Source organism: Eublepharis macularius, chromosome 9 (assembly GCF_028583425.1).
Source record: "Eublepharis macularius isolate TG4126 chromosome 9, MPM_Emac_v1.0, whole genome shotgun sequence".
In the NCBI taxonomy this organism is placed as follows: domain Eukaryota; kingdom Metazoa; phylum Chordata; class Lepidosauria; order Squamata; family Eublepharidae; genus Eublepharis; species Eublepharis macularius.
Window position 1 is genome coordinate 37,040,045 of NC_072798.1, and position 23,977 is coordinate 37,064,021.

The window sequence follows — 23,977 nt, forward strand, 5'->3', positions numbered from 1 at the left end:
CTTGCTCCGGATTCTGCACAGGTAGATAATTCCCATGTTCCTTTTCCAGGCAATGCCCACAATCATTACAGAATAAAAGTAGCTCTCCAGCTAGCAATTTCTGGATCAACTACACTGAACAGAAGACTGATGGGGGAGGGGTCATCACTACTTAGGAAAAAATCTCCCACTCTCCCCCATTTGAGAATGGGCTCAATATTGAACGGTCACTCTGTTATGTTCTTCCACAATCCCAAAGTACACATTGTCAACCTAGAATTATCAACTCTGTGTTGGGAAATTCCTGTAGATCTGGGGAGGAACCTAGCGAATGGGAGGTTTGGGAAGCGGAGGGATGTCAACAGGATATAATGCCAGAGTCTACCCTCCAGAGCAGCCATTTTCTTTCTGTAGCATGAAGTTGTAATGTGTTCTAAGAACCTTGTTTAGGCAAGCCCGGCTATCCTTTGGTGGACTGAACCTGGAAACAGCCACATTGATCTTTTATCTACCAAAAAAGCTTTTATTGTTTTAACGTGCATAGACTCTGGGAGTCTCTTAACCACAGAAGCAAGGAACAAACTGCAACACAGCCTTTTATGTACACAGGCAACAAAAGTGCGGGAACAGAGAACCAATAGAGAACAAAGGCAGGAACAGAGGCCCAATCAGAAACTTACAAGAGAGTTTATCTCTAAATATGGAGGGTGGCGTGAGTGAACAGTACCCATAATATTGCCACTTTACCCGAGAGTCTGGCACATTTCCTTATATGGGATTGTTTGCTAATTTACACAGGACCAAATGCTTGCAACGTTCTTTTGCATTCAAGGCTCCACAAAATTCTCAGGACAAATGCCAGGAGATCTCCAGGCTCTACCTGGAGGTTGGTCAACCATAACCTTCCCGTTTTAACACAACTCCTATAGTGCGTACCAGTTCCTTGCGTGCCATTTGAGGTACTCCGTCCTGATTTACCAAAAGTGATCGCAGCGTGCTGCCCCGTCTTACGCACGTTTGCTCAACAAAAAAGTCTCGATACAGTGAGACCGACTCCCAAACAAGTGTGAACGTTTGTTCCAAAGAAAATTCTCAGCGCTTAGGAAAACCAGCCTTAATATGACATCCAGTGCAATCCTAAGAAGAGTTACTCCAATCCAAGGCCACTGATTTCAATGGGCTTAGACTAGAGTAATTCTTCTTAGAATTGCACTGATTGTAATTTTAGAACGATACAACAAAACAATTCCCGGGGTTGCTGTCTGTTCCGTCGGCTTGCGGTCCTTTACGGCTAAATTCTCCCGCGATGCTCGGGGGCGTCTCTGCCTTTCCCCTCCGCTTCTCCCTTCCCGCCTTTCCTGCCTCACACCGCTCCCCCCCCCTCCCGCTTACTGGGAGACGCCTAGGCCCCGCCCACGCCCGTCATTATGACGTCAACACGTTCCATCTCTGCCACAGCGCCAACCCCCTGCCCTTCTCCCACCTGCGCCGGTGTACAATCTCGCGAGAAATGAAGGAATCGGGAGGTTCTTTTCCGCTCCTTTCTGACCACCTTGGCAGCCTGCCCAGGAGGCGGGGCTAGGCCAGCACAGTAGGCGGTGCCTTCCGGACAGGTTTGGCACTGACGTGGAGAATCCAGCGGGGGGCCTCGAGTGACAGGTGGAGAAGAAGAGAAAACCGGAGGGACAGGTGGATGCGGAGCTCGAGCCAGGCGTTTCCGGTGAGGGAGAGGGCAGGCAGACCATCACCCTGCCTGAGGTGGGTGTGGAGAGGAAGGCTGCGCTTCTTGTTATGAAGGGGGGGGGGGGTCCCAGGGCAGGAGGAGCCTCTTTATTTGCCCCCACAAGCTTAGGTCTCCCTAGGCTTGCCCCAGAAGAAGAGAACTGGGGCCATTCTGCTCACATCTCTTCCTCCTTCAGGCATACGACCGCAGTTTGCCCCCTCCTCAGGGGCAAGTGACTCCTGTGGGGATTCTTTACCCGCAGTTGTCCTCTGGCTGGGGGATGTGAGAAGCCAAACCAGCCTGGCCTCTATTTTGCCTTGGGATGCAGAAACCAGCTTTTCACGGCACGACCATCTGCCAATGTCTGCATTTTCATCCTGCCTCCTTCTTCCTCCAAGAAGCTCAGGGCAGCATGCTTGTTTCTCCCCATCCCCCTTCATGCTCATCGTTTACTTATTTTGATATTTTTACCCAATTTTTCTTTCTGATGGGAAGAGAAGTAGAGTATAAATATTCTTTTCTCCTTCATTTTATCCTCACAACAACGACCTTGTGAGGTAGTTTCAGGTGGGTAGCTGTGTTGGTCTGCAATAAAAGCAGGGCTTGGGTCAGTAGCATCTTAAAGACCAACTAGATTTCAAGGGTATGAGTTTTTGAGAGTCCAAGCTCTCTTCATCAATACTCGCCACATGTCTGATGAAGAGAGCTTTGACATTTGAAAGCTCATACTTTGGAAATCTAGCTGGTCTTTAGGGTGCTACTGGACCCGAATCTTGATCTGGTGAGGTAGGTTAGGCTTAGAGAGATACTGACCCAAAGACACCCTGTAAGCTTCCGTGGCAGAGTGAGGATGTGGGCCTCCCAGATCCTACCCTGGCACTTTAACCGCTATACAATGCTGGTTCTGTCAAAGGAATTCTGCTTTATAGGTCTGGCTGAGAGCTGACCTATAGCCACCCACTGAAGATTTGGATAGGTATTTCCTGAGCTGTAGCTTCTATACCACAGTGACTGTAATACCTGCAAATAACGCTGCTGTTAACGGAGAGAAGGAAAGACAAAACTTTTCTGGGAACCATGTTAAACAGAGTCTATATCTATATTTCTATATCTTTGTTGGCATCTTTGACTGCTTTTGGTTATCAGGCTGTTCTATAGCACAAGCTTGTATGGTGGGTTATGTTTTTATTCATAGAGGCTTGCACTTATACTTTGCAATGCCATCCTAACCACCCTCCATGAAAGTCAATGGGCTTAGAAGGGTGTAACTCTTTAGGATTACATTAATTAAACAAAAGTGGCTAACCTATGAGGATCTGTTAGAATTTTCACAGGGGGATTGTAAATTGAAAGAGAAGAATTGATAGCTAAAGGCTGTCGAAGGCCAATTTTTTATGTGCAATTATTATAAAGATTTAAAATAGATGAAAAATTATGGGGCTTGAACAAGAGAAGACTGAATTTGATACAGAACTATGTACAAATGATGAACATTGTTATTGCTAAAATGTATAAACTCTTGTTGAAATTTGAGATAGAAGAAGAGACTATGATAAAATGGGCAAAAAACTGGGTATAATATACAAATGGAACATTGGGAGAACATGTGGGTGAAGGGTCTCAAACTTACTTGGAGTTCTACACTTAAAGAAATTTTTATAAGGTGATGTATTGGTGGTACATGTCTCCAGAAAAATGAGCTAAAATGTGTAAAAAGTATTTTGAATAAGTGCTGGAAATGTTTGTTTGTTTATGTCATTTATAGTCCGCCTTTCTCACTGAGACTTGGGGCAGATTACATAGTGTGACAATCAGTATCATCTTTGATGGACTTGTAATAAAGCCAAAAAAATGTGGACACAAATCCATATGTTAATATAGAAGATCTTGAAGATTAATATATAATTTAAACCAGAAGCCTTTTGTTGGGAGTTGGGACTAATGGACAGACAGCTAGAAAATAGACATGGTATTTTATTCTTCTATATGACAACAGCAGTGAGGCTACTGTATGTTCAAAAATGGAAGAGTCCAATATTGCCTACAATAAAGGAGTGGATTGTGAAGATGATGGAATTAGCTGAGATGGCTGAACTTATGGCTTTGATCAGAGAGAAGACATTGTCTACATTTATAGTAAACTGGAGACCCCTTACTGACTTTATGCATGAAACTGAAAAAAATGAACTGATAATTTGTAGTTTTGAAGTGTAAGGGGCGGGGAGAGAAAAAAAAGGACCAATGAGAAGCTTTATGCTGATAACAAGAGTACAAGTGTTAACATTGTAATTATGCCAGTATCTGTCATAGAGAAAATTGGAAATGTTTCCTAATATTTTTTATTCCTCTTTTTCTTTTTTTCCTTCATTTCTTTCTCTTTTTCTGTTGTTAACACTTAATAATTTGGAGTTGCAGCGGGAGCTTGTTTACATGGGAATGGATATAGTCTCGGGAAGTTTGTTCTGTGAAAGCTGCTCAAGTGATTATAGTGGCCATAGTTTAGTGTCACAGGTATAAACCTGGAAACTTCAGTTAAAGATCTTAAGTAGTGGGAAAGTCTCTGCAGGCACTATTGCAGCAAAGAAAAGTTATTTCTGAGCAATCATTGTATTAGCTATCTCATGGCAATCCCAGTTGTTCTAGGTATCTCAACATCTTCTGACTCCTAAATCTTAACCTTTACTGGCTCAAGAATAGCCAATTACCTGTAACATCTTTGCAAAGTGTTTTTGCTGATGAAATAGTACAAATATGCTCCCACCTGGATGCCAGCTATAATATAGGTGAGGCGGAAGAAATGTTTAACGCATTGTCTGGTCTGTTTATGGACCATTTTGATTCAGTTACAGTAATGGATATTAGCTGGATACTGGCATCTGTGAAGGCTTGTGCACTGGATCCTTGCATATCTTGGCTGCTAAAATCATGTAAAGACCACATAAATAAACCCTTAATGTTTATCATAAACCAGTCACTAAACTGAAGGCACCTTCCCTTGGCCACTCAGAGGCAGTGATCAGCCCACTACTTTAAACAAATCACCCCTAGACAAAAACAATATGGTCAGTTATCACCCAGTCTGTATCTGCCCTTTCTAGGAAAAGCAGTAGCAGATCAATTCCAGGTCTTTTAGGATAACTCTGGGGTTCTGGATCCTTTTCAGTCTGGTTTCAGGCTGGGCTATGGGACAGAGATGGCTCTGTGGCTTTAGTTGATGACCTTCGCCTGAATGTAAACAGAGGCTGTGCTTCATTGTTGCTCTCCTTGGATCTATTTGCAGCCTTCAATACACTAGATCATACCATCCTGTTCAGGCATTTGGAGAAAGAAGAAGGTGTCATGGGATGTGCTTTGGATTGGATTAAATCATTCCTCATGGAATAGACCCAAAGGTTTGCTATTGGAGACCAGCCACCTTCAATGTGGGAATTACCTTGTGGGATTCCACAAGGCACAGTTTTATATCCCATGTTAGACAACCTTTATGTAAAGCCTTTAGGGGAAATCATTTGTAGCTGCAGAACTGGATGTAATTAATTTGTGGATGACACCCATCTCTATATCTCTCTATCCAAATCCCTCAGAGATGAAGTAGAGGTCCTGATCATTGCCTGCCAACTGTGATCAAATGGCTGAAAGGAAAACACTGAAACTTGGAAAACTGAAAAAAACTCAACTCAGGCTGAGAATCTTGAAGGACATTGTGCTCCCCACTTTTGATGGGGTACAGCTGACCCTTGCAGATTTGGTTGAGAGTCTAGAAGTTATATTGGATCCAGCAGTTCTGCTAGAGAAGCAAGTTAATGCAGCTGCAAAATTGCCGTCTACTAACTCAGTCTAATTTGGAAGATAACCCTCACCTTGACATGGCTGAACTGGCTATCTGGATCTACCCTATGGTAACATTGAGACTTGACTACTATAATGCACTCTTACAGAGGTCTCTCCTTGAAGATCTGTACTGGCTTTCTGCTTGGGTTTTTTTCTTTTTGAGTTTCTGTAATGCATACCCTATTATGTTGTTTATTGAATATCCCAGCCATTGATCATATTGACTTGCACTGTGTAATTCTCCTTGAGTCTTAGCGAGAAAGACGGACTATAAATAACGTAAATAAATAGCACTGCTTTCAGTCAGGATGGCTAATAGCAAGCCAAAGATCCAACTCAGGATAAGACAATGCCCTGATGTATTACTTATGAATGTTTATGTTATCGTAGTATACATTTGGAAGAAAGTAATTGTTAAATCAAATGCATGTTCGATTAGGTTTTTCACTTGATTTATACACATTACCAGTACACACAAATTAAACCACTCACAAAAACAGTTTCTGATATCAGAAGTACAATGATATTACTAGCTTAACCTGGTGTTACACTCTTACAGGTACATTAATGATATTAATGTGCATAAAAATCTAAAAAGAGAACATAGATTCAAATCCCTTTGCTTGCTTACTGGATAAATTTGGCTTCTGTAATTATATTACTGAGAAACTGCTGTTTGGTGTTGCATCCAAGCATGATGTGGGACTACTAGCCAATCAGATCTGGTTCAGTTGTTATTTTGAATGCTGGCGGTAGAAGTACAATTTGTATTTCAGGACATGAAATGGTATTTTACCTGCAGTGAGACTTATGTATTCTAGAGCCCTTATTCTGTACAGAAGTCTATACAGAATCCACTGACTTTGTGGATTATTTTCTTCTTTATAGAATATTGAACAAAAAAGTATCTGTTAAGAGATGAAGAAGTTTATTGCTATCTTTCACTTTTTGCAGGGAATGGGCTGGTGAAAGCCTGTGTTTAGGACTCTTGACACGTGCCAGAAAAAAATCAATTAATGGTCCCCGTTTATGAGATGTATTTACTAGTTCTGATGAGGGATGTTTCTCCTTTTTAGGTAATTTCGGGCAATCAGCATTTCCCATAAGCGGTCTTCAATCAGTTGTAACAATGTTTACGGACTTGGACTTTGACATCGAGGAGGATAAGCTGTAAGTGTTCCATCCCATCTCCTTTTTCTACCAATGGTAGAAAGAAGGTTTGTTCAAATAAATAATTACTTCTAGCTTCTTGCATACTTCTGGGCTGTGCATCTCCACAGCCACTGCCCATACAGTGGAAAACAATAGAACTAAAGACTCTGAAAAATAGCTATTGTGGTATGTCCTTTGAGAATCAGATTCAGGGCTGGTTCACAAACTACTTTAAGGCTTGATTTAGCTGATACAGAATTTCTTTCTGCTTGGATTGGCTGAATGTTTTTTTTTTAAGTTTTTTATTGGATTAGAAATATTTTAATGTCCATTACAATCAATTTCCTTTAAAAAAAATACCAATTCTAACCCCCTCCCTTTCCCCCCCCTTTTGTTGACTTCCAACAGTTTTCCAACCCCTTATCTATTTTCCCCTACTCATTTCAAACTTATTTTACCTATTAAACATATACTTTCACTCTCTTCTAAGCTTACCTATTATATCACAATGCTGTCTCATTTCCCTTTCCATTTAACTTAACAACTAGATAATACATTTCTGGCATATATTCTTCAATAATCATTTTGGTATCCTGTACTCTATCTTACTCATTCTGATCTCCTCTATATTGAACAAACAATTTATTCCTCATTATACATAACTTTAAGTACATTATAAACATTGCATACCTTCAATATAGGTCAATCAATTTAACCCATACTCCATGTATTACTCTTTGTTTTATACTTTAAGCATAAGTCAATCAATTTGACCCATATTCTGTATATTACTATATATTTTCCCCTACTTTCTTGTATTCATTCATTTTGATTATACAGTTTCTCCATTATACCATTATCTGCCAGCAATAAGATTAATCAGTTTCTATCCCTAATAGTCAAGTAAAATAATTGCTTAGATATTTTTCAACTCTCCCCCCCGGTATAGTCACTTCTCTCTTCTTTTGTTATATTTCAGTAATTTTCAAACTGCCACAGTTCTCCTCCCACCTCCCATTTTTTCACCAAGTATTGTTTCAGCTTCTCCCAGTCCGTGTTAAACTGTCCTGGATCAAGGTCTCTCAATCTTCTTGTCATTTTGTCCATCTCCGCCATGTACAGCAATTTATAAATCCAGTCCTCGATGGTTGGCACTTCTTGTACTTTCCACCTCTGCGCGTACAAAAGTCTAGCCGCTGCCGTCATGTAAAATAGCAATGTCCTGTATTGTGCTGGAATATCCTGGATTGGCTGAATGTTTGAGAGTCATGTGTATCATTCCACAAAGATCACATACTGCGGGCATTATCATTGTGAACTAGCTGTATGTGAATTTGACAGTTGTTTGTTCACATGAGCATTGTGCGTGTACACACACACACACACACACACACACAGTATGATTTAACTTTACCTGAAACTTTAATACATATTTTATTTTTTAAAAACCTTGTTAGAAGCTGGATCCTAAGAATTAGAATTACTTTTTTCCAGTTTTGAATGCCTTTAAGAAAAATTTGGCCAAAATTGCATGGACAGAGCTGGAAGAGTTTTAAAAAATATATACTCTGGATTAGAGATTGTCTTTTTCATAATATTCTGCACAGGAAAACATGAGGGCACAAGAGTTTGTTACTGTCCTTGGAACATCTCAGGCTTTCAGTTTTAAAAATATTAAGCTTCTAGTTCTTGTCACTCTAGAGATAATACACCAGCAACTTGTACTAAATGTTTAGAATTTTTTAAAAATGTCTAAATTAATTGGTTTACAAATCTCACTAGTCAAAAAACTGGAAAAACTTTTGTAGGACTATCTACAAACCTTAAAACTGGTGATATCAGAATGAGAATGTCATCAAATGAGTGTTCAGGGTAGATAGCCGTGTTGGTCTGCAGTAGAACAGCAGGATTTGAGTCCAGTAGCACCTTAGAGACCAACAAGATTTTCAAGGCATAAGCTTTCAAGAGTCAAAGCTCCAGACGGCTTCTTCAATTTGTTGATATCTAAGAGTCACTCTACACAAGATATCTTACATGAGAATGTTCAAGTGTAGAGAGACGCAATGTTAGCCGGGAAGCATAGTTTAAAAGGCAGAGCCAAAGGCTCTGTCAATTTCACCTCTCTACACAGCCAGCAAAGATCTCTCATCAGAGGATTTGTAAATTTTCTCTTTGCCTCCCCAAAAGGGAGGTGAAAATGACGATCTTCAGTTCTGTCTTTTAAAACTATGCTTCCCAGCTAGTATTACATCACTCTTGAGCGTTCTCGTGTAAGATGTCTCGTGTAGAGAGACTCTAAGAGAGCCAGTTTGGTGTAGTGGTTAAGAGTGGCAGGACTCTAATCTGGAGAATCGAATTTGATGCCCCACTCCTCCAGTTGAAACCACCTGGGTGACCTTGGGTCAGTCACAGATTCTTGGAGCTCTCTCCGCCCTACCCACCTCACAGGGTGATTGTTGTGGGAATAATAATAACACACTTCATAAACTGCTGTTAGTGGGCATTAAGTTGTCCTGAAGGGTGGTATATAAATCAAATATTATTATTATTAAGATGCTTCTAGACTCAGATCATACTGATCAAATGAATGCTGTTTGTTCACTAGATATAATTTGGCACTTGCTGAGTTATTGTAAGCATAGCAACTATAATAACTATCTAAATACGCACATTAATTGCACCTCTCTATGTTTTGCTGTTTCCGATGTGACCCTTGTTGTCAAAGGAGTAAGTATGTTACATAAAATTACTATATAATATTAATATAAAATATTAATATGTGTAACTTTTGGAATTTTTAAAAATTATATGTTAGAAACCGTTGCTGGTAGCAGTTTTTATGTGTTTTGTGTACCTCTGTTTCATTCTAGTGGAATTCCCACTGTGCCTGGGACAGTGACCTTGAAGAAGGATGGTCAGAATCTGATTGGCATCAGCATCGGGGGAGGAGCTCAGTACTGTCCCTGTCTTTATATTGTTCAGGTTCGTATTGGTGGGAGAGGAACGTTTCCCTTTGGGAAGGAAGAAGTAGAAGCTGCACATGAGGTAAAGCTGAGCTTGGCAGTTTTGAAGACAAATTAGAACTAACATTTGCAGTGGAACTCTGCCAGTAACCATCTTTCTCATAAATAGAAACAAGCCTGTCGGTAAGCTCTTGTCTGCATTAGGATGCCTTCAGTGATAGGCTTGGCAAGCTAGCTGCACATGGCCCAGTCCAAGCTCAATGGGATAGGTGCCCTAGCAGTTTTTGCTTGTGAAGGAGGGAGTCAGTGCTGTTTTTGATTAATGAAAAGGCTGTGCTAGGAACTATGGGACTCACATGGACAAAAGGCACACAGGACAGGGGCAGCGAAGAAGAGCATCAACCAAGAAGCAAAAAAAGATGAGAGGAAGCAGTCGATAGATGCACTTGGCTGCTGCCCCTTCCTTTGTTTGTTCCTACTTCCACCTCTCATTATGTGTTGTCTTCCTTAGGTGTTTGATAACACTCCTTCGGCTCTGGATGGAACTTTGGCAGCAGGGGATGAAATCACAGGTGTGAATGGGAAGTCAGTCAAAGGGAAAACCAAAGTGGAAGTGGCCAAAATGATACAGGTGGTAAAGGTAAGAGGAAGGAGTTGTTGGAGTGCAAAGCATGCATGCTGCTCTGTCTTCAAAAGCAGGTCCTTTTTTTCTCAGTTCCAGAATGATAGCTCTGGTTTCTGCTGTTCCAGGGAGAAGTGACAATTCACTACAACAAACTCCAGGCTGACCCAAAGCAAGGCAAGACCCTGGATATCGGTATGTTCTGCTGGTTTCTTTTTTTCTCCTCTCCATGCCGAGGCAGTACATAGGTCGGCTTTCCCCCCTGTTCTGCGGTTTTGGTGATGTTTTCTCAGATCGACCCAGTTATGGTTTTCTGACCAGTGGAAGCTTGAACGTGTTGCTGCATGGTATTGCAATGATCCTGATTGTATGTTGTTTGTATCTTTCATGGAATGCAGTACTGAAGAAAGTAAAACACCGCCTGGTGGAGAACATGAGTTCAGGGACAGCAGATGCTCTGGGGCTGAGCCGAGCCATCCTCTGTAATGGTAAGCAGCATGCAAGAAGCAGCTTTGGGTTGGGCTGGTGTTTGCAGCCAAGTGATGCCAAGGACTCTGACAGCATTCCTACATTTACCATGTGTGCAGTCTGCTCAAATTGGTCTTCACTCTTCAGTATAGTATTTGTACTTGTTTCATAACCTTTTGGGACTAAAAGCTTTACAGTGTTGTTGGAAGGCTTACTGATATGTCATGAAGTATTGAACACAGATATACATTAAATATTTTACTACTATTCCTTTGTCGCTTGGCTGACACTAAAGTCATGAAGACTGGCTCATTTGTTTGAATCAACTGGAACTGTCTGCTTTTCAGGCACATTGGGGTAATGCTCCATGTTAGCCTTCTGTGTCTGTTCTTGAATGCTTGGGTTAATCTGTGAAGGTCTGATGTCTGGAAGGTCTCTTTTGATTCTCTGATGGTCAGTCAGATGACAATTTTCAGTGTTTTGGTTGTGCTATAATGGTAGGTTTGTACAAGACGGTGGCTCCTAACATTTTTGGTGTGCTGTTGTAGAAATCTCAGCAGCAGTGGTATACAATGCCTATGTGGAGGTAACCATTGAAATTCTGAGGGTCTTTCACTGGGTAGTGCAGCTTTTTCCATTTTTCTTTGTAGTTATTATGAAGAAGGCTGCCGCTTATCTACAACTGCCATTTCAAGATTGCCTTTAGAACTCTTGACTAATGTTCAGAGCTCCTTAAGATTAATGTACATAAGATGCATGGCCAACTGAAACCCTATGTAGTGAATTTTGCATGTAATTGTACAGCGTTGCCTGTCATCCTGGATATAACTCATCAAAACAATCAACCTCTGCCCTTTTGCCCCCCCCTTTCCCCCCCAATAAGACGGGTTGGTGAAGAGATTGGAAGAACTGGAGAGGACGGCAGAGCTCTACAAAGGTAAATTCACCCTCTTCCATAAGATAATTTTCCATGTAGATGTCTCCTCAGTGAATGGTTATAGTGCTTTTTCCTTTACCCCTATCTAGGCATGATGGAGCATACAAAAAGTCTTCTCAGAGCTTTCTTTGAACTGTTTCAATCTCACAGAGGTAAACAGACAGTTGCTCTAGTTTCTGCCATTGTATTTGACACTCTCCTCTCCACAGACAGATTTTACATGATTAACAAAAAAAGGTGTTCTTGAGTCGCTCTCCTGCAGTGGGTCTGCATTTGTGAAAGGCAGAAATAAAATTTTGAAGAAGCTGGCTTTAGTGTTTTGAATCAATTGATGGCTATGCAGGAAGGTGCATTTACAATTGCATTTCAGATTTCCTGTAGTTGTTTTTGTCACCTGTGAACAAATGCATTCTGTCAGAAGCACATTTTGTCCACAGAGTTCTGCATGCTTGGGAGAGGCTTTTTCACACTTTAACCTTTCCTCCCTATGCAGAGATGTGTGTTGGGGAGGGGAGAACCTTTCAGTTTCTCAGCGTGGATTTCTTTCACTGTTCCTCTTTTCTGCTACTCTGGGGAGGGGAAGTGTTTTCCCCCTTTAAAAAGATGGATGGATGAATGGATGGATATGTTTATCTGATCAGATGTGCATAGTAAAACCTTAAAAAGAAACCTGACAAGGCCTCAGTGAAGATGACTGGTCTTTCCTGACTATATCAGTTTCATTGAAAAGTGGAGGAGAACTGTAAAGAAAAGGGTGATGAGGAATATTAAAAGACAAGTATTACATTTAAATCTAATTGCAAACCAGTATTGTCCAGGGTCTATGGAAGGCAAGCGGGGGAATATCTGCCATATTAGCTGGAGTTTTGGCAACATTTAAAGTGGGAAACTTGTGAATCGCAGGAATATTTCCAGGTAGTAGTTATAAACATTTGAAAATCTACTTGTAATTTTAGATATAGTCTCTTATCTGTATGATTTGCTGTTTTTGCTCAGCATTTGGTGATGTTTTCTCGGTCATTGGTGTAAGAGAGCCACAGCCAGCTGCCAGTGAAGCATTTGTGAAATTTGCAGATGCGCATCGCAGCATTGAAAAGTTTGGAATCCGCCTTCTAAAAACTATCAAACCGGTAAATAAACAAACCACAGGAGGAAATAGGTATGGAAGGAAGAAGAAACAAATAAGGGGTTTTCTGCATTGTTTTTTTTCTATTGGTTCTGGCCCCATACGGCATCAATTTATCAGCTGATTTCTGCACTTTTTTTAACCTTTAGTTTTTGCTTCAGGTTTCCCCCCATTTTTTTCCAGGTTTTTTTGAGATTTACCCCGCTCTTTTTTCTGGAAGTGAAATTGAGTCGATATTTTCCTTGTGTGTAATGTTTCTTTTGGTTTTGTTTATCCTGCCCACCTCCAACCCACTTTTTGATGATTACGCATTCATCGTCGTCAAAGCACTCCTCCCCACCATCTTCCTTTCCCCCCTCTCTCAAAAGCTCATACCCTGGAAATCTTGTTGGTCTCTAAGGTGCAACTGGACACAAGTCTTGCTTTTACATTTTTTATCATTTTCATAGCATTATATCAACTTGTAGCAATACATGCAGCAGATTTTCTGAATTCCCAGCTTTCATTAAAAAATAAATACGTCTGAAGCCTGTTCCATTGCAAAGCTATGCCTTTTTCCTTATGTCTCTGCAAGGGAAGGGGTGAGAGACTTTTTAAAATGAAAACTGGGAATTCAGAGAACCTGCTGGGTGTATTGTTACAACGGTAAGTTGATATAATGCTATGCAAAAGACAGTTTTTTTAAAAAAAAAAATTCAAAAGCCCTGGGAACCCAAAGGAGGGGGTGTATGACTACTTCTGGCACCAGAAAATGCAGTGTGGTTTGAAAAGCACATAGCCATTGCTGCTTCAGGCTCTGTTCCAACAGAGGTGGGTTTGCCTGCCGATGCCAGCGTCTACCTCCTAGCTCTGGGTCTGGGTTGGGGGTCTGTCGGGTTTGGATCTCGGTGTGGGGGAACTTAGGTATGGATGGCAGAGCTGCTCTCTTTTTAGGCTTCCCCATGCAAAGACTACCCCAACTCCATAATTGTAAAAATGCTAAGGAAGGGCAGATGTGCAGCAGAACCATATCCAAACCAATTCCAGTGCTTTGGGATTGACTGCTAAGAAAATCAGGAATAAATTGAATGTGTGGAAAAGCCCAAGACTTCTAGCCACTGTCTCTCTTCGTTGTGTCCAAAATAATTCAAGACAAGTCTTTATGGGAAAGCTCTAGAGGAATTTCCTAATGCCGTCTTGGATTACAAAAAAGTTATACAGTATATTCAAATACATTAGTGTGCATAGCTCCTATAACTTCACTGGAAAATTCACATTTAGTGGAGATAATATGTCTGAGATAGTTTAAAGGCCATGAAAGTAGCAGGGCTAGTGCTTCTTGGGCTTACAATATCCCAGACAGGGCAAAGGTAGAATGCTGCAGTCAGGCTTGTAAAAAAAGACCAAGGAGTGTTGATATGCATGGTCCAGAGTCTTTTTTGGCTTATTATCTTGCTCTCTCCCCGCTGTTTATTTGGCCTGGCGCTGATTAGTGGAGGAGAAAGAAGGGCCCCGAAATTCATGGGCCTGGAATGACTTGAACGCAGACTGAGCGTATGGAAATGGCAGGGTTAATTAAACATCTATTTGAACTAGTGAATGGAACTGCGACAGGACTTGTCAGCAAGAGCCCCCACAAGTTAACCCACAAATGTGGCATCAGACCCATGTAGCAAAAAAGCAGCACCTGTCTTATTGCAGAACATCTTATTCATGTAGCGTGAATATCCAATATTTGAACTGTGTTCAAAGAATTATCATAAATTTAGATGTCCACCAATCACATCCTATTTTGAGATTACTAAACTTTTGTGTTCTGAAGATCAAGTATGGCAGGAGGGCAACCAAGTTGATAAATAGGTTGGAGCCCCTTTCCAGGAGGGTCTGGACTTGTTCAGTCCAGAAAAAGATGGCTAAGGGGTAGACACAGTATAGGTTTTTCAGAATTATGCATGCAGTGGGGAAAGCGGATAGAGTTTTTTCTCCTATAATACCAAGGCTTGGGGATACACAGACAAAAGGAAATGCTTCTCTTCTCAATGAGTAATTAAACTGTAGAATTCACTGCCAGTGGTGATAGTGACGGATGCAAGTGTAAATAGCTTTAAAAAGGAGTTAGGCAGAATCGTAGAGGGTAGGTCCATAATATCTACTAGCCATGGTGAGTAAAGGAAATCTCTTGTCCAGAGGCAGCAAATTTCTGAATCCCAGTGCTAGGAGGCAGCACTGGGGGAAGGACATGGTCTGTATGCCCAATCAGGTGTCTGTGCACTGAAACATTATGCAAGGCTAGTTGGACCCTGGTGCTATCCAGTAGGTTCTACTTAGGTTCTTACATAAGTACTAAACTGCTCTGCTTTGCATTCCTTTTCCTATTTCACTGCTGTCTTTTCCTTACAGATGCTGACTGATCTGAACACTTACCTTAATAAAGCCATTCCTGATACAAGACTAACAATTAAGAAGTATTTGGATGTCAAATTTGAGTATCTGGTGAGCTATTCTCTTTTGTTTTTAATCACAGCATGGTAAAATTGTTCCTTAGAAAGTCTGACACTCTGAAATTAACTCCAATCATGGTATTCACAAGGTGATTTAAATGGGTGGGTGGGATGGTTTGTTTGCTTTAAACATCCCAAGCATTTTTGTTTGTTAGTTTTATCCTTCTAAAGGCATTTTACAGTTATGACTGAAGATATTGGTTCACCTAGCATGAAACAGTGACTGGTAGCAGATGCTCTGTAGGAAATGAGCAAGGAACAGAAAGAAGGATCAGTGATAGAATGATATGTTCACCTCCAGCTGCTGAAAATGATATGCCAGGAAAACATAAAAACATAAAATAATGGAAGTTGCCTACCTACAGCCAGCGCCAGATCTAGGGTCGCCCGCGCCTGGGGCAACCCTAGGCTGACCACCTTGCGCGCGTATGTGCGCACTCCCCGCGCTGCATTATGATGTCACTTCAGTGACGTCATCACGCAGTGCGGAACGGTGGGGGCAGCGTGCGGAGCTGGGAAGCCGCCCGCGCCATTCGCCTCCCCGCAGGCGAATGGCACGGGCGGCCTCGCAGTCCCCCGCGCTGCTTTCTCCTGCCCCGCAGGATGGGGCGGCCGGCTTGCCCTGCAGGGCAGGCAAAAGGCAGTGCGGCCACCCACGCCATTTGCCTGCCCCGCAGGACAGGGGGCAGCTGGCCGCCCCCCGTCCTGCGGGGCAGGCGAATGGCGTGGGCGGCCCCACAGCCCTCCGTGCTGCCTTTTGCCTGCCCTGCAGGACGGGGTGCACGGCAAGCCAGCCGCCCCCTGTCCTGCGGGGCAGGCGAAAGGCAGCGTGGGGGGCTGCGAGGCTGCCTGCGCTGCTGCCTGCGCCCTCTGGCAGCTGGCAGCTGCTCCCTGCGCCTCCTCCCTGGTGGCGCTGGGGGCAGACTACCCCCCCTGCCCTCCCTCGATCCGGCCCTGCCTACAGCAAGATAGAGTAAACCAAGCCATGGGGGGGGGGCAACTGGAACATCAGTGAAGCGGCTTGTAAAATGTTTTGCATTAGAATTGTGGTGTTCCTAGCTCACTGTTAGGAGTAAGATGGGGCACTGCTTCTTTCAGTAGTGTATATGTGAGAAATACATAAATGCCTTCTCCATGAGGAGTTAAACTGGTTTCAAATTATCTTTTTGCTAGCTCTGAAAGGGGCAAAATGGTAGGATGGATACCTATTCTGTGAAATACTTGCTTTTCTATTTAAAAAAATAAAAAGGAAAGTAGATGAACATCATGGTGGAGGAGGGCAATGCCCCAGTGTTAGGTGTGGACCGTGCAGGCCAAAAGTGCAGTATAATGGAGTGAAGGTATGGGTGGTAGAAATAAAAAATGCCACGGGGTGTGTGTGTTTCTTCAGCACAAGAGTTCATCCTCCCTTGGTCTTGCCATGCCATAGCAGCATAAATGTTGGGACTCAAAGGCTGACTGAAAATAAGAAATATTTCCTTTCACTCCTTTGCCTTTTAAAAACTTTTCTGTTGTGTGGGAGGTATCTTTTACTGTACTACTTCCTTTCTTCTGTAGTGTTTAATACTTGCTAACATTTGTGTGTGATTATTAAGCCTGTGGCCAAGTTTGACCACTGAAGACACAACATTGTTTTTGCCTCATTCTCACCCTCCCAGCCATTGTCATTTTCATCTATTGAATCTCATTAAGTTAGTGCCATTCCTTTAATGTAGTGCTGGAGGGTTTTTTTTAAAGTTCTTGATTTCTTCAGAGTATAACAGTGGAATCCTCAACCCCACTGGGACGCAGGCTTGGGGCTGCCGGTCTAATTTTGGCAGTGCCCGTTCTCTCCCAAGGCACGGCCAGCAAAGCTCACTCTCTTGTTTCCATAGAAACCCCAGCAGCACCCACCAGTCACATGTGAGCTGCTGTAGACAGCTCTGTGAAGAACATGCCTGGACACAGGTTGCCAACCCCTTTGTCAGGGGTGGTGCCTGTGCCTGTGTCTGAGAGGATTACTAGGGACTGTGGCAGCCATGCTTCCATGTCTCACAGTTGGATTGCCACCTGCCTGAAGGAAAGCAGAGGTGGGCAGCAATGGCAAGGTCCACGGGCGGGGGGTGGGGTGAAGACGCCACTGAGGCAGAAGCGATGAGCATCCAAACAACTCTTACCCGTCCATCGAGGAAGCGCTCTTTGACTGCATGAGCTTGCTTTGCTCTGACCACTGCTCGAATCTCTGATACTAGGAGGAAACAAGCGTGAGGGTTGCTTGGCCATTGGAGTACAGCTTGGCCAGTGGAGTACAGAGAGCTGGTGGCCAGGCACCCTGATCCACAGTTGTACTCTATACTCTGCCCAAAGGTAGGGGGAGTTCACAGGGCTGTACACAGCTCTGCCATGAGCTGCAAGCATCCCCTGGCCCACCCCTCTCCATCCAAGGCAGCTATCAAGCACAGTTGCCTCTTTGTCAGGCGTGAGCCATGGTACCTAGAGGGCGGGCTCAGGCCTCTCCCCACATGCCACTAGCCTCAAATGTGGAGGCTAGCATTTGCAGGGAGGCACAGGCCCATGTGCAAGGGGAACAAGGGAGGTGGTTGTGGACAAGCAAGCCAGGGCAGCAGGCTCTTCATCTCCTTCCCTGTCACTGCATCCTTGCCCCTTCAAGCTGAGACTGGGGAGATGGGGTACCTGTTAGGGTTCTGGAATGGGAGATGTTAGTCAGACATTCTTGACTTAGCTCTCACCTCATATGTGACTGCAAAGTGCTCTCCCAATTTTGCAAAGTCCCCAAAGGAGAGGGCTCTTGGGCAGAGCCTTGTGCCTCACCTCCTACTTACTGAGTACATGGGTGCACCGTCTGGAATTTATTTAGGGTGGGGGGCATAACTGGGTACTGGGGAGGGGGCTTGGCCACTACCATGGCACAAATGGATTGGTCGTGGCTTTAGTCAGCATCCTGTGCTCCTCCAGGCTGTTTGGATGGAGCTGCACATGGAAGTGGCAGTTGACATTTGCTGTAACGGGTGCCTGTGGGCTATGCTGCTTTTCATGGAGTAACTCTGCCTTTGTTAGGGGAGTTCTCATGTCTTAGGGAGCAGACTAACTGCCACCCTTCCCCTTGCACCCCCCCCCCACTGGTGCAGAGGTTATGCTCCAGGTCCACTGGTGGTAGGCTGTGGCAAACCCCCCCCCCCATCAGTGCAACAGCCTGGCAGAGCAGCACCAGGGAGCTCCACCAACATAGCTCAGTTTTACAATTGCATAACGGCCAGATATGCCAATGTAGGGACTCGTCAGCTCCCTAAGCACTTTTGGTTCCCCCCACTTTAAGATGGTTCTGAAATTTCCTTTTCCAAGCCCTCATCATCTGCATGTATGTGCACACACATGTGCACATTTTGGGAGCTATCATAATAAGCTTCTCGCTCTTCCTGGATTACAATAAAGGAATTGCATGCAAAGGAGTAATGACAAGTCAGCTGTAATTTTACCTCTCAAACGGCTTCATGCTGTAGTTGCAGTGCTGTTAACATGCTTGAGCTAGCAGTTATTTGTTTATTAAAAGCTGTTTCTTCCACTTTTCTACCAAAACCTGAGTGCTGTTTGTTTCACCTGAATTTTTAAATGCAACTAATGCCTGGGTTCTAATACAGAGCAATGCAAAATGTTATTATTTTTGTACTTCTGCATTCTGTCTGTTTGGCTACTAGAATTCTCTTGTAATGTTGGGCATTTCTTATTTTTGGCAGTCTTACTGTCTCAAAGTGAAGGAGATGGATGACGAGGAATACAGCTGTATTGTAAGTACGGAGGTTTTGGTTTCCCAGTTGCTTCCTTCACAGACCCATAAGAACATAAGTTGTGGTTCATGTGCTCTAGCGTCATATCTCACATAGTGGACAACCAGTTGCCCTGGCTGGCCAACAAAAAGTGCATGGAAGCCAAGATGTTCCCCTGATGGTGCTCCTTGGCACTCATGAGCATGCTTGTTTGCTTGCCTGATATCACAGACTTAAGTATAAGGGTAGGTGAACAACATGCAGGCTCATCAAAATTTTCAACATTGTCTCTTGAATCTTGCCATATTGTGCAAGTTTTTGCCATTTGTGGCACCTTTATAAAATGCCTTGTTTTTTTCCTGATTGAAAATGTGCGTCAAAAGAACTATCCATAAGAACTGAAAATCAAACATAAATGAAGAGCTGCAGTTGGTTGGCTTATGATAATGCTTAATCCAGAAACAACATATAATCTCTTTTATATGTATTTAAACATTTGTAACTCTGCCGACATAGTTCCATCTTGCCCTAAAGGCAAATAACAACATTATATAAACAAAATCAAACCAAATCTGAGTAATCTGGACTACTCTAGTAATTAACATATATCTGCACACTTGAAAAATGGGGGTATCTTATTTGGTCCTGTCCCCATTTCTCTTTCACATGTTCTGCAGTGACAGATGCCAGTCAAGTGTTCTGATTTCCAATATCCTAACTCATAAAATCCCACAGATGTGGTCACTTCAAGTTTTATTCAGTTCAGTTGAAACTCCTCTTGATCACTTGGCAGTCACCATCTTGAACCTGGGTACACAATGTACAAGAATAAATACTTTCAAGAAATACTTTCAATGGTCAAGCAGAAATACTTTCTCAGATTCTTCATTCCCTCCAATAGTGATCATATCCTCCAGTATACAGTCCCATTTCAGAACTGGACAAGAAACCGTATCTTATGGTTACCATCACAGAAGCTCAGTGATTGAGGAGTGTTACTCGTAGGGACTTTTTGGGCCTCTAGAAAAGGGTTTGTGTGTGGTGTGTATGTGTGTGTGGGGGGGGGGGTGAATCTCAGGTTCATAGCAGGAACTGCCTGCCTTTATCATTCATTCAGGATTTGGCCAGTAAAAGGAACAAAAATACAAGGAAAGAAAAATGCAAGTTCTAAGTTTCAGGCTCAGGTTTTCATTTGGTAGAATGTTATGTTTAAAATCCATGGCAGTAACTATGTGCTTGAATCCTTTTAAAATTAGGGAGTAAACTTGTGTTACCCTGAAACAGGTTAGAAGAGTTGACATCCATTCCTGATTTGTAGTACTCGAATGTCTGCGTTTTGATCCCTTTTGCCACGTGATTGGCCTGCTGATTGAGCTTTTGCTGAAAGTCTGGCTGCCACGCCCTCAGGTTCCTGAGCCTCTGCTCTTTCCTTAGCAAGAGCTTCTTCAGAGTTCATAGTTTTTAATGCTTGGCCATCAGCCTACCAGTGCTGCAGCATGATCATGTGGGGAGTTGAAGTTTTCAGGGGGCCATCAGGGGAACTTTAGCCACATATGAAGATGTTATAGAGTTTTGTTCAGCTGCTATAGTAATACGATGCTTTGTGCAGGCACTGGGAGAGCCTCTCTACAGGGTGAGCACAGGGAATTATGAATATCGCTTAATCCTACGCTGCCGCCAGGAGGCACGAACGCGCTTTGCTAAGATGAGGAAGGACGTGCTAGAGAAGATGGAGTTGCTAGACCAGAAACATGGTGAGTGGGGTTGCCCTTCCACTAGGGTGTTTACAAATTTTATTGCAACAAAATTCACATCCAGTAGCACCTTAAAGACTAGCTAGATTTCCAGGGTAGGAGCTTTTGAGAGTCAGAGCTCTCTTCATCTTAAAAGCTTGTACCCTGGAAATCTAGTTGGTGTTTAAGGTGCTACTGGACCCGAATCTTACTCTTGTGCTGCAGACCAACATGGCTACCCACCTGAAACTACTCACTGCAACAAAGACTCTCACCTGCCTTTTAAATATACTGGGCCTGCAGGAGGAAAATAACCAGGCCCCCCTACAGCTGAAAATCCCCCCTTCCATGCAAGCCTTTCTGTACTTTCAGTTGGAGCTGAATTGGCAATCCTCCGTTCCCGTTTAAGTACATCAGTGACTGTTGACAGTTGTTTAGCCATTTGGGTGTCATTGCTGCAGTGTAGGGATGAGTAGCTGGTGAACCAACATCCAGATGTTTTACAAATATCCAGTGGTACCATGATGGTACAGAAGAGTGCTTGAATACATAGGCAGGCAACTGGGTACTGAACCACATCTCCCTTTGTGATAATTCAGCCATTTTTAAAATTTACTTGCCTGCCTCTGCTGTAATGGGAACAGAATGTTAAGTTAAAGTTGATGGAAACAGAAAAGCTACAGAGTATCTGGTGATGGGTTTGGAACACTACGAAAACTCATCAGGTAGAAGGAATGAGGAAAGACTTGAGCTGGAAGAGTGTGGGAAGGGAGCTCCCCTAGGTGGAGCTAAAAGACCAATGATAGGATATTTTGATGTAGGATTTTTTTTTAAGAGCTTACAATTGGGTAGCATGGGGACAGGGTACATTTATGTTGGAGGAAGGGGAGAGAGAGATGCATCAGGAGAACATATTCCAAAGTTTTGCATCCCATCCTAATCTTCTATGATGGAGGTGGTAAATCAAAATGAAACATTTGGTCTTGGAGCTTCCTTGTATTGGGATTCTTGACCTTATTCAGATCTAGAAACACTTGCTGGCTCTGCCTGGCTGAACTCATCCATTCTGGACACCTCTTTCTGCAGCCATAAATTATTTGGAAGCGCCTTGCCGTGCTTTTTAGTAGAAGATCTTATTTTCAAGTACGTATGCACTTTGGATCACAGTCTGAGGTATTCAGACAGTTACGTTGCTTTATGGTGTTAGAAAATAATAGCTTTTGAGATACAAGCCAGACTGCAAAATATAAAGATTTTGACTAGTTTAAGGTAGATGTGGTGGCAGCTTCATGTATGTGTCTGTGCAACAGGGAGGGATGTTGTCTGCTGCTCCTTGTCATCCTGGCTTTCCTCCTCACAGTGCAAGACATCGTATTCCAGCTCCAACGCTTTGTTTCTACACTCTCCAAGTACTATGATGACTGCTATGCTGTTTTGCGAGATGCAGATGTCTTCCCCATTGAAGTGGATCTGGCACGTACCACTCTGAGTTATGGCCAGAAAGATGTCTTCACGGATGGGGCAGAGGAGGAGGAGGAGGAAGAGGGGGGAGGAGGAGGAGGTGGGGAAGGCAACAGAAAGGAAGAAGAGAATGGTGAGAAACTCATTGATGATGCCTGAGCTCATGGACTTGGTGAGGTGGAAAAATCATTGCAGAGACTTATAAATTCTATTTCTCTAAGCAACTTGTCCACCGTGACTTTTCTGTCTGCAAAAGCCAAGCCAGGGAGCTGAGAATCTGCTTTGGATATGGGTACTTGCGGATGACTTGTACCCCAAGTGCTTGAAAGTGTTCTGACTTCTAAAACAATTCCCTCTTTCTTTGTCTGCCTGAATGATCTTTTCCACAAATTCCATTGCGTGTCTCTGAAGCAGAGAAGAGGGAGTTGATTATGTGGGAGCACCCTTTAGCCCTCATTCCAGTGTGGTTCCCTGTGCTGAGAGACCACCATTTGAGTGTGCAGGACACATATATGTCCATTCGCCATTTCCTCTAATGCTTTAGTTAATATGATCACCCTATCTTCAAGTGTGTTAGCTAGATTCAATGGTAAGATCATTTCAGGCTTACAAGGAGGTGGAGGATGGCTGAGGATATTTGATTTGTTCCTTCCTCCAGCTCTTTTAATCCTTAACTACTGTCATTAGGTGGGTATCAAATTGAGAGTGTGTCCTGTCCCTACCCCTGGCCACATCCCACCTTAAATAAGAAGAAAAGCAAGATAGACGTATACTGGGGAAGCCTTGGAGAAACTGACTACTTAAAAGTCACTTGGAAGGACATCCAAAGGAATCCATCTAATCTCTGTAACTACCATCCTCACAGGATCAAATCAGTATGGATGGGTGATATGGAACGCAGTAGTTGGGTTAGATTACCTTAACCCATGATCTCTGTCTCTGGTGCTTTTCATTTGCAAAGACCCATGGTTGGCCTTAACCAAATATGATCCTTAAGGGATTACACAGTCGCCTACCTTGTAGACCTCTTTGCAGCTCTTTTAAAGCTTTATACAGTATTTGGAAACCTTGCATATGGAGAGGGGAAATGGTGCTTGTGGATCAACTGAGGTTGATCAAATTAAGCATTAACGCTCCAGTTCCTGCCCTACACCCACACTACTTTTATTTTAATGCTGCTCCTGGGAACAGGGAACCTATTTATGAAACCCCAAACAATGTCTGCATCCCCAATATATAGCCCTCTAGTACTACAGAAAGGAAGGGGGGAATAGTCATTTGAGGATTCTTCGTTTTTTCTGGCTCTTTGAGATCCTAATGAAATAGGATGACATTTTGTCCTGATTAGTAACAGTGATCTCCTGAAGATGATAAAGAATGTTGGCATTCTTAGTTTCATATTGAATGAGTCTGCTGGCGAGGAGAGAAGCTGTATGAGGGCATTGATTTATGACCCACATGCTTCCCTTCAATATCCATTACTTCTTTCTGTGTGAATGCCGAGCAAAAGGCATTGTGAGTCCAGGATGCTCTTCAGTGGGCTTTTATATGTCAAGTGGTGTGACGAATAAATAAATATGTGAATTTTCGCTTCTCTTTCTCTCCAGACTTTGAACCATATTTGGTTTCACCTTAATCCTTCTTTTTGGATCACAAGCAGAGGCGTGAAGGGCACTGGTGATAAATCAAGCATCTTCTGTGCCAAAGAATCATTGGCTACTAAAGCAGAATCCCTAGA

At 43.0% G+C, this 23,977-nt stretch overlaps 1 protein-coding gene across 2 annotated transcripts; it reads left to right on the plus strand.

Moving 5' to 3' along the window:
* Window positions 1–1,489: 1,489 nt before the first annotated feature.
* PICK1 (protein interacting with PRKCA 1) lies at window positions 1,490–22,459 on the plus strand. Of its 2 annotated transcripts, none has more exons than XM_054989338.1 (13): window positions 1,490–1,737; window positions 6,610–6,703; window positions 9,556–9,667; window positions 10,160–10,288; window positions 10,399–10,465; window positions 10,669–10,758; window positions 11,622–11,675; window positions 11,765–11,827; window positions 12,672–12,805; window positions 15,181–15,273; window positions 19,016–19,066; window positions 20,655–20,799; window positions 22,139–22,459. In XM_054989338.1, the coding sequence occupies exons 2-13, from the start codon at window positions 6,663–6,665 to the stop codon at window positions 22,396–22,398; spliced, it is 1,239 nt and encodes a 412-aa protein (XP_054845313.1). In that variant the 5' UTR covers window positions 1,490–1,737; window positions 6,610–6,662; the 3' UTR covers window positions 22,399–22,459. The 2 variants fall into 2 exon arrangements, with proteins under 2 accessions (XP_054845313.1, XP_054845314.1); XM_054989339.1 differs by having other exon boundaries at window positions 1,490–1,699.
* Window positions 22,460–23,977: the final 1,518 nt, after the last annotated feature.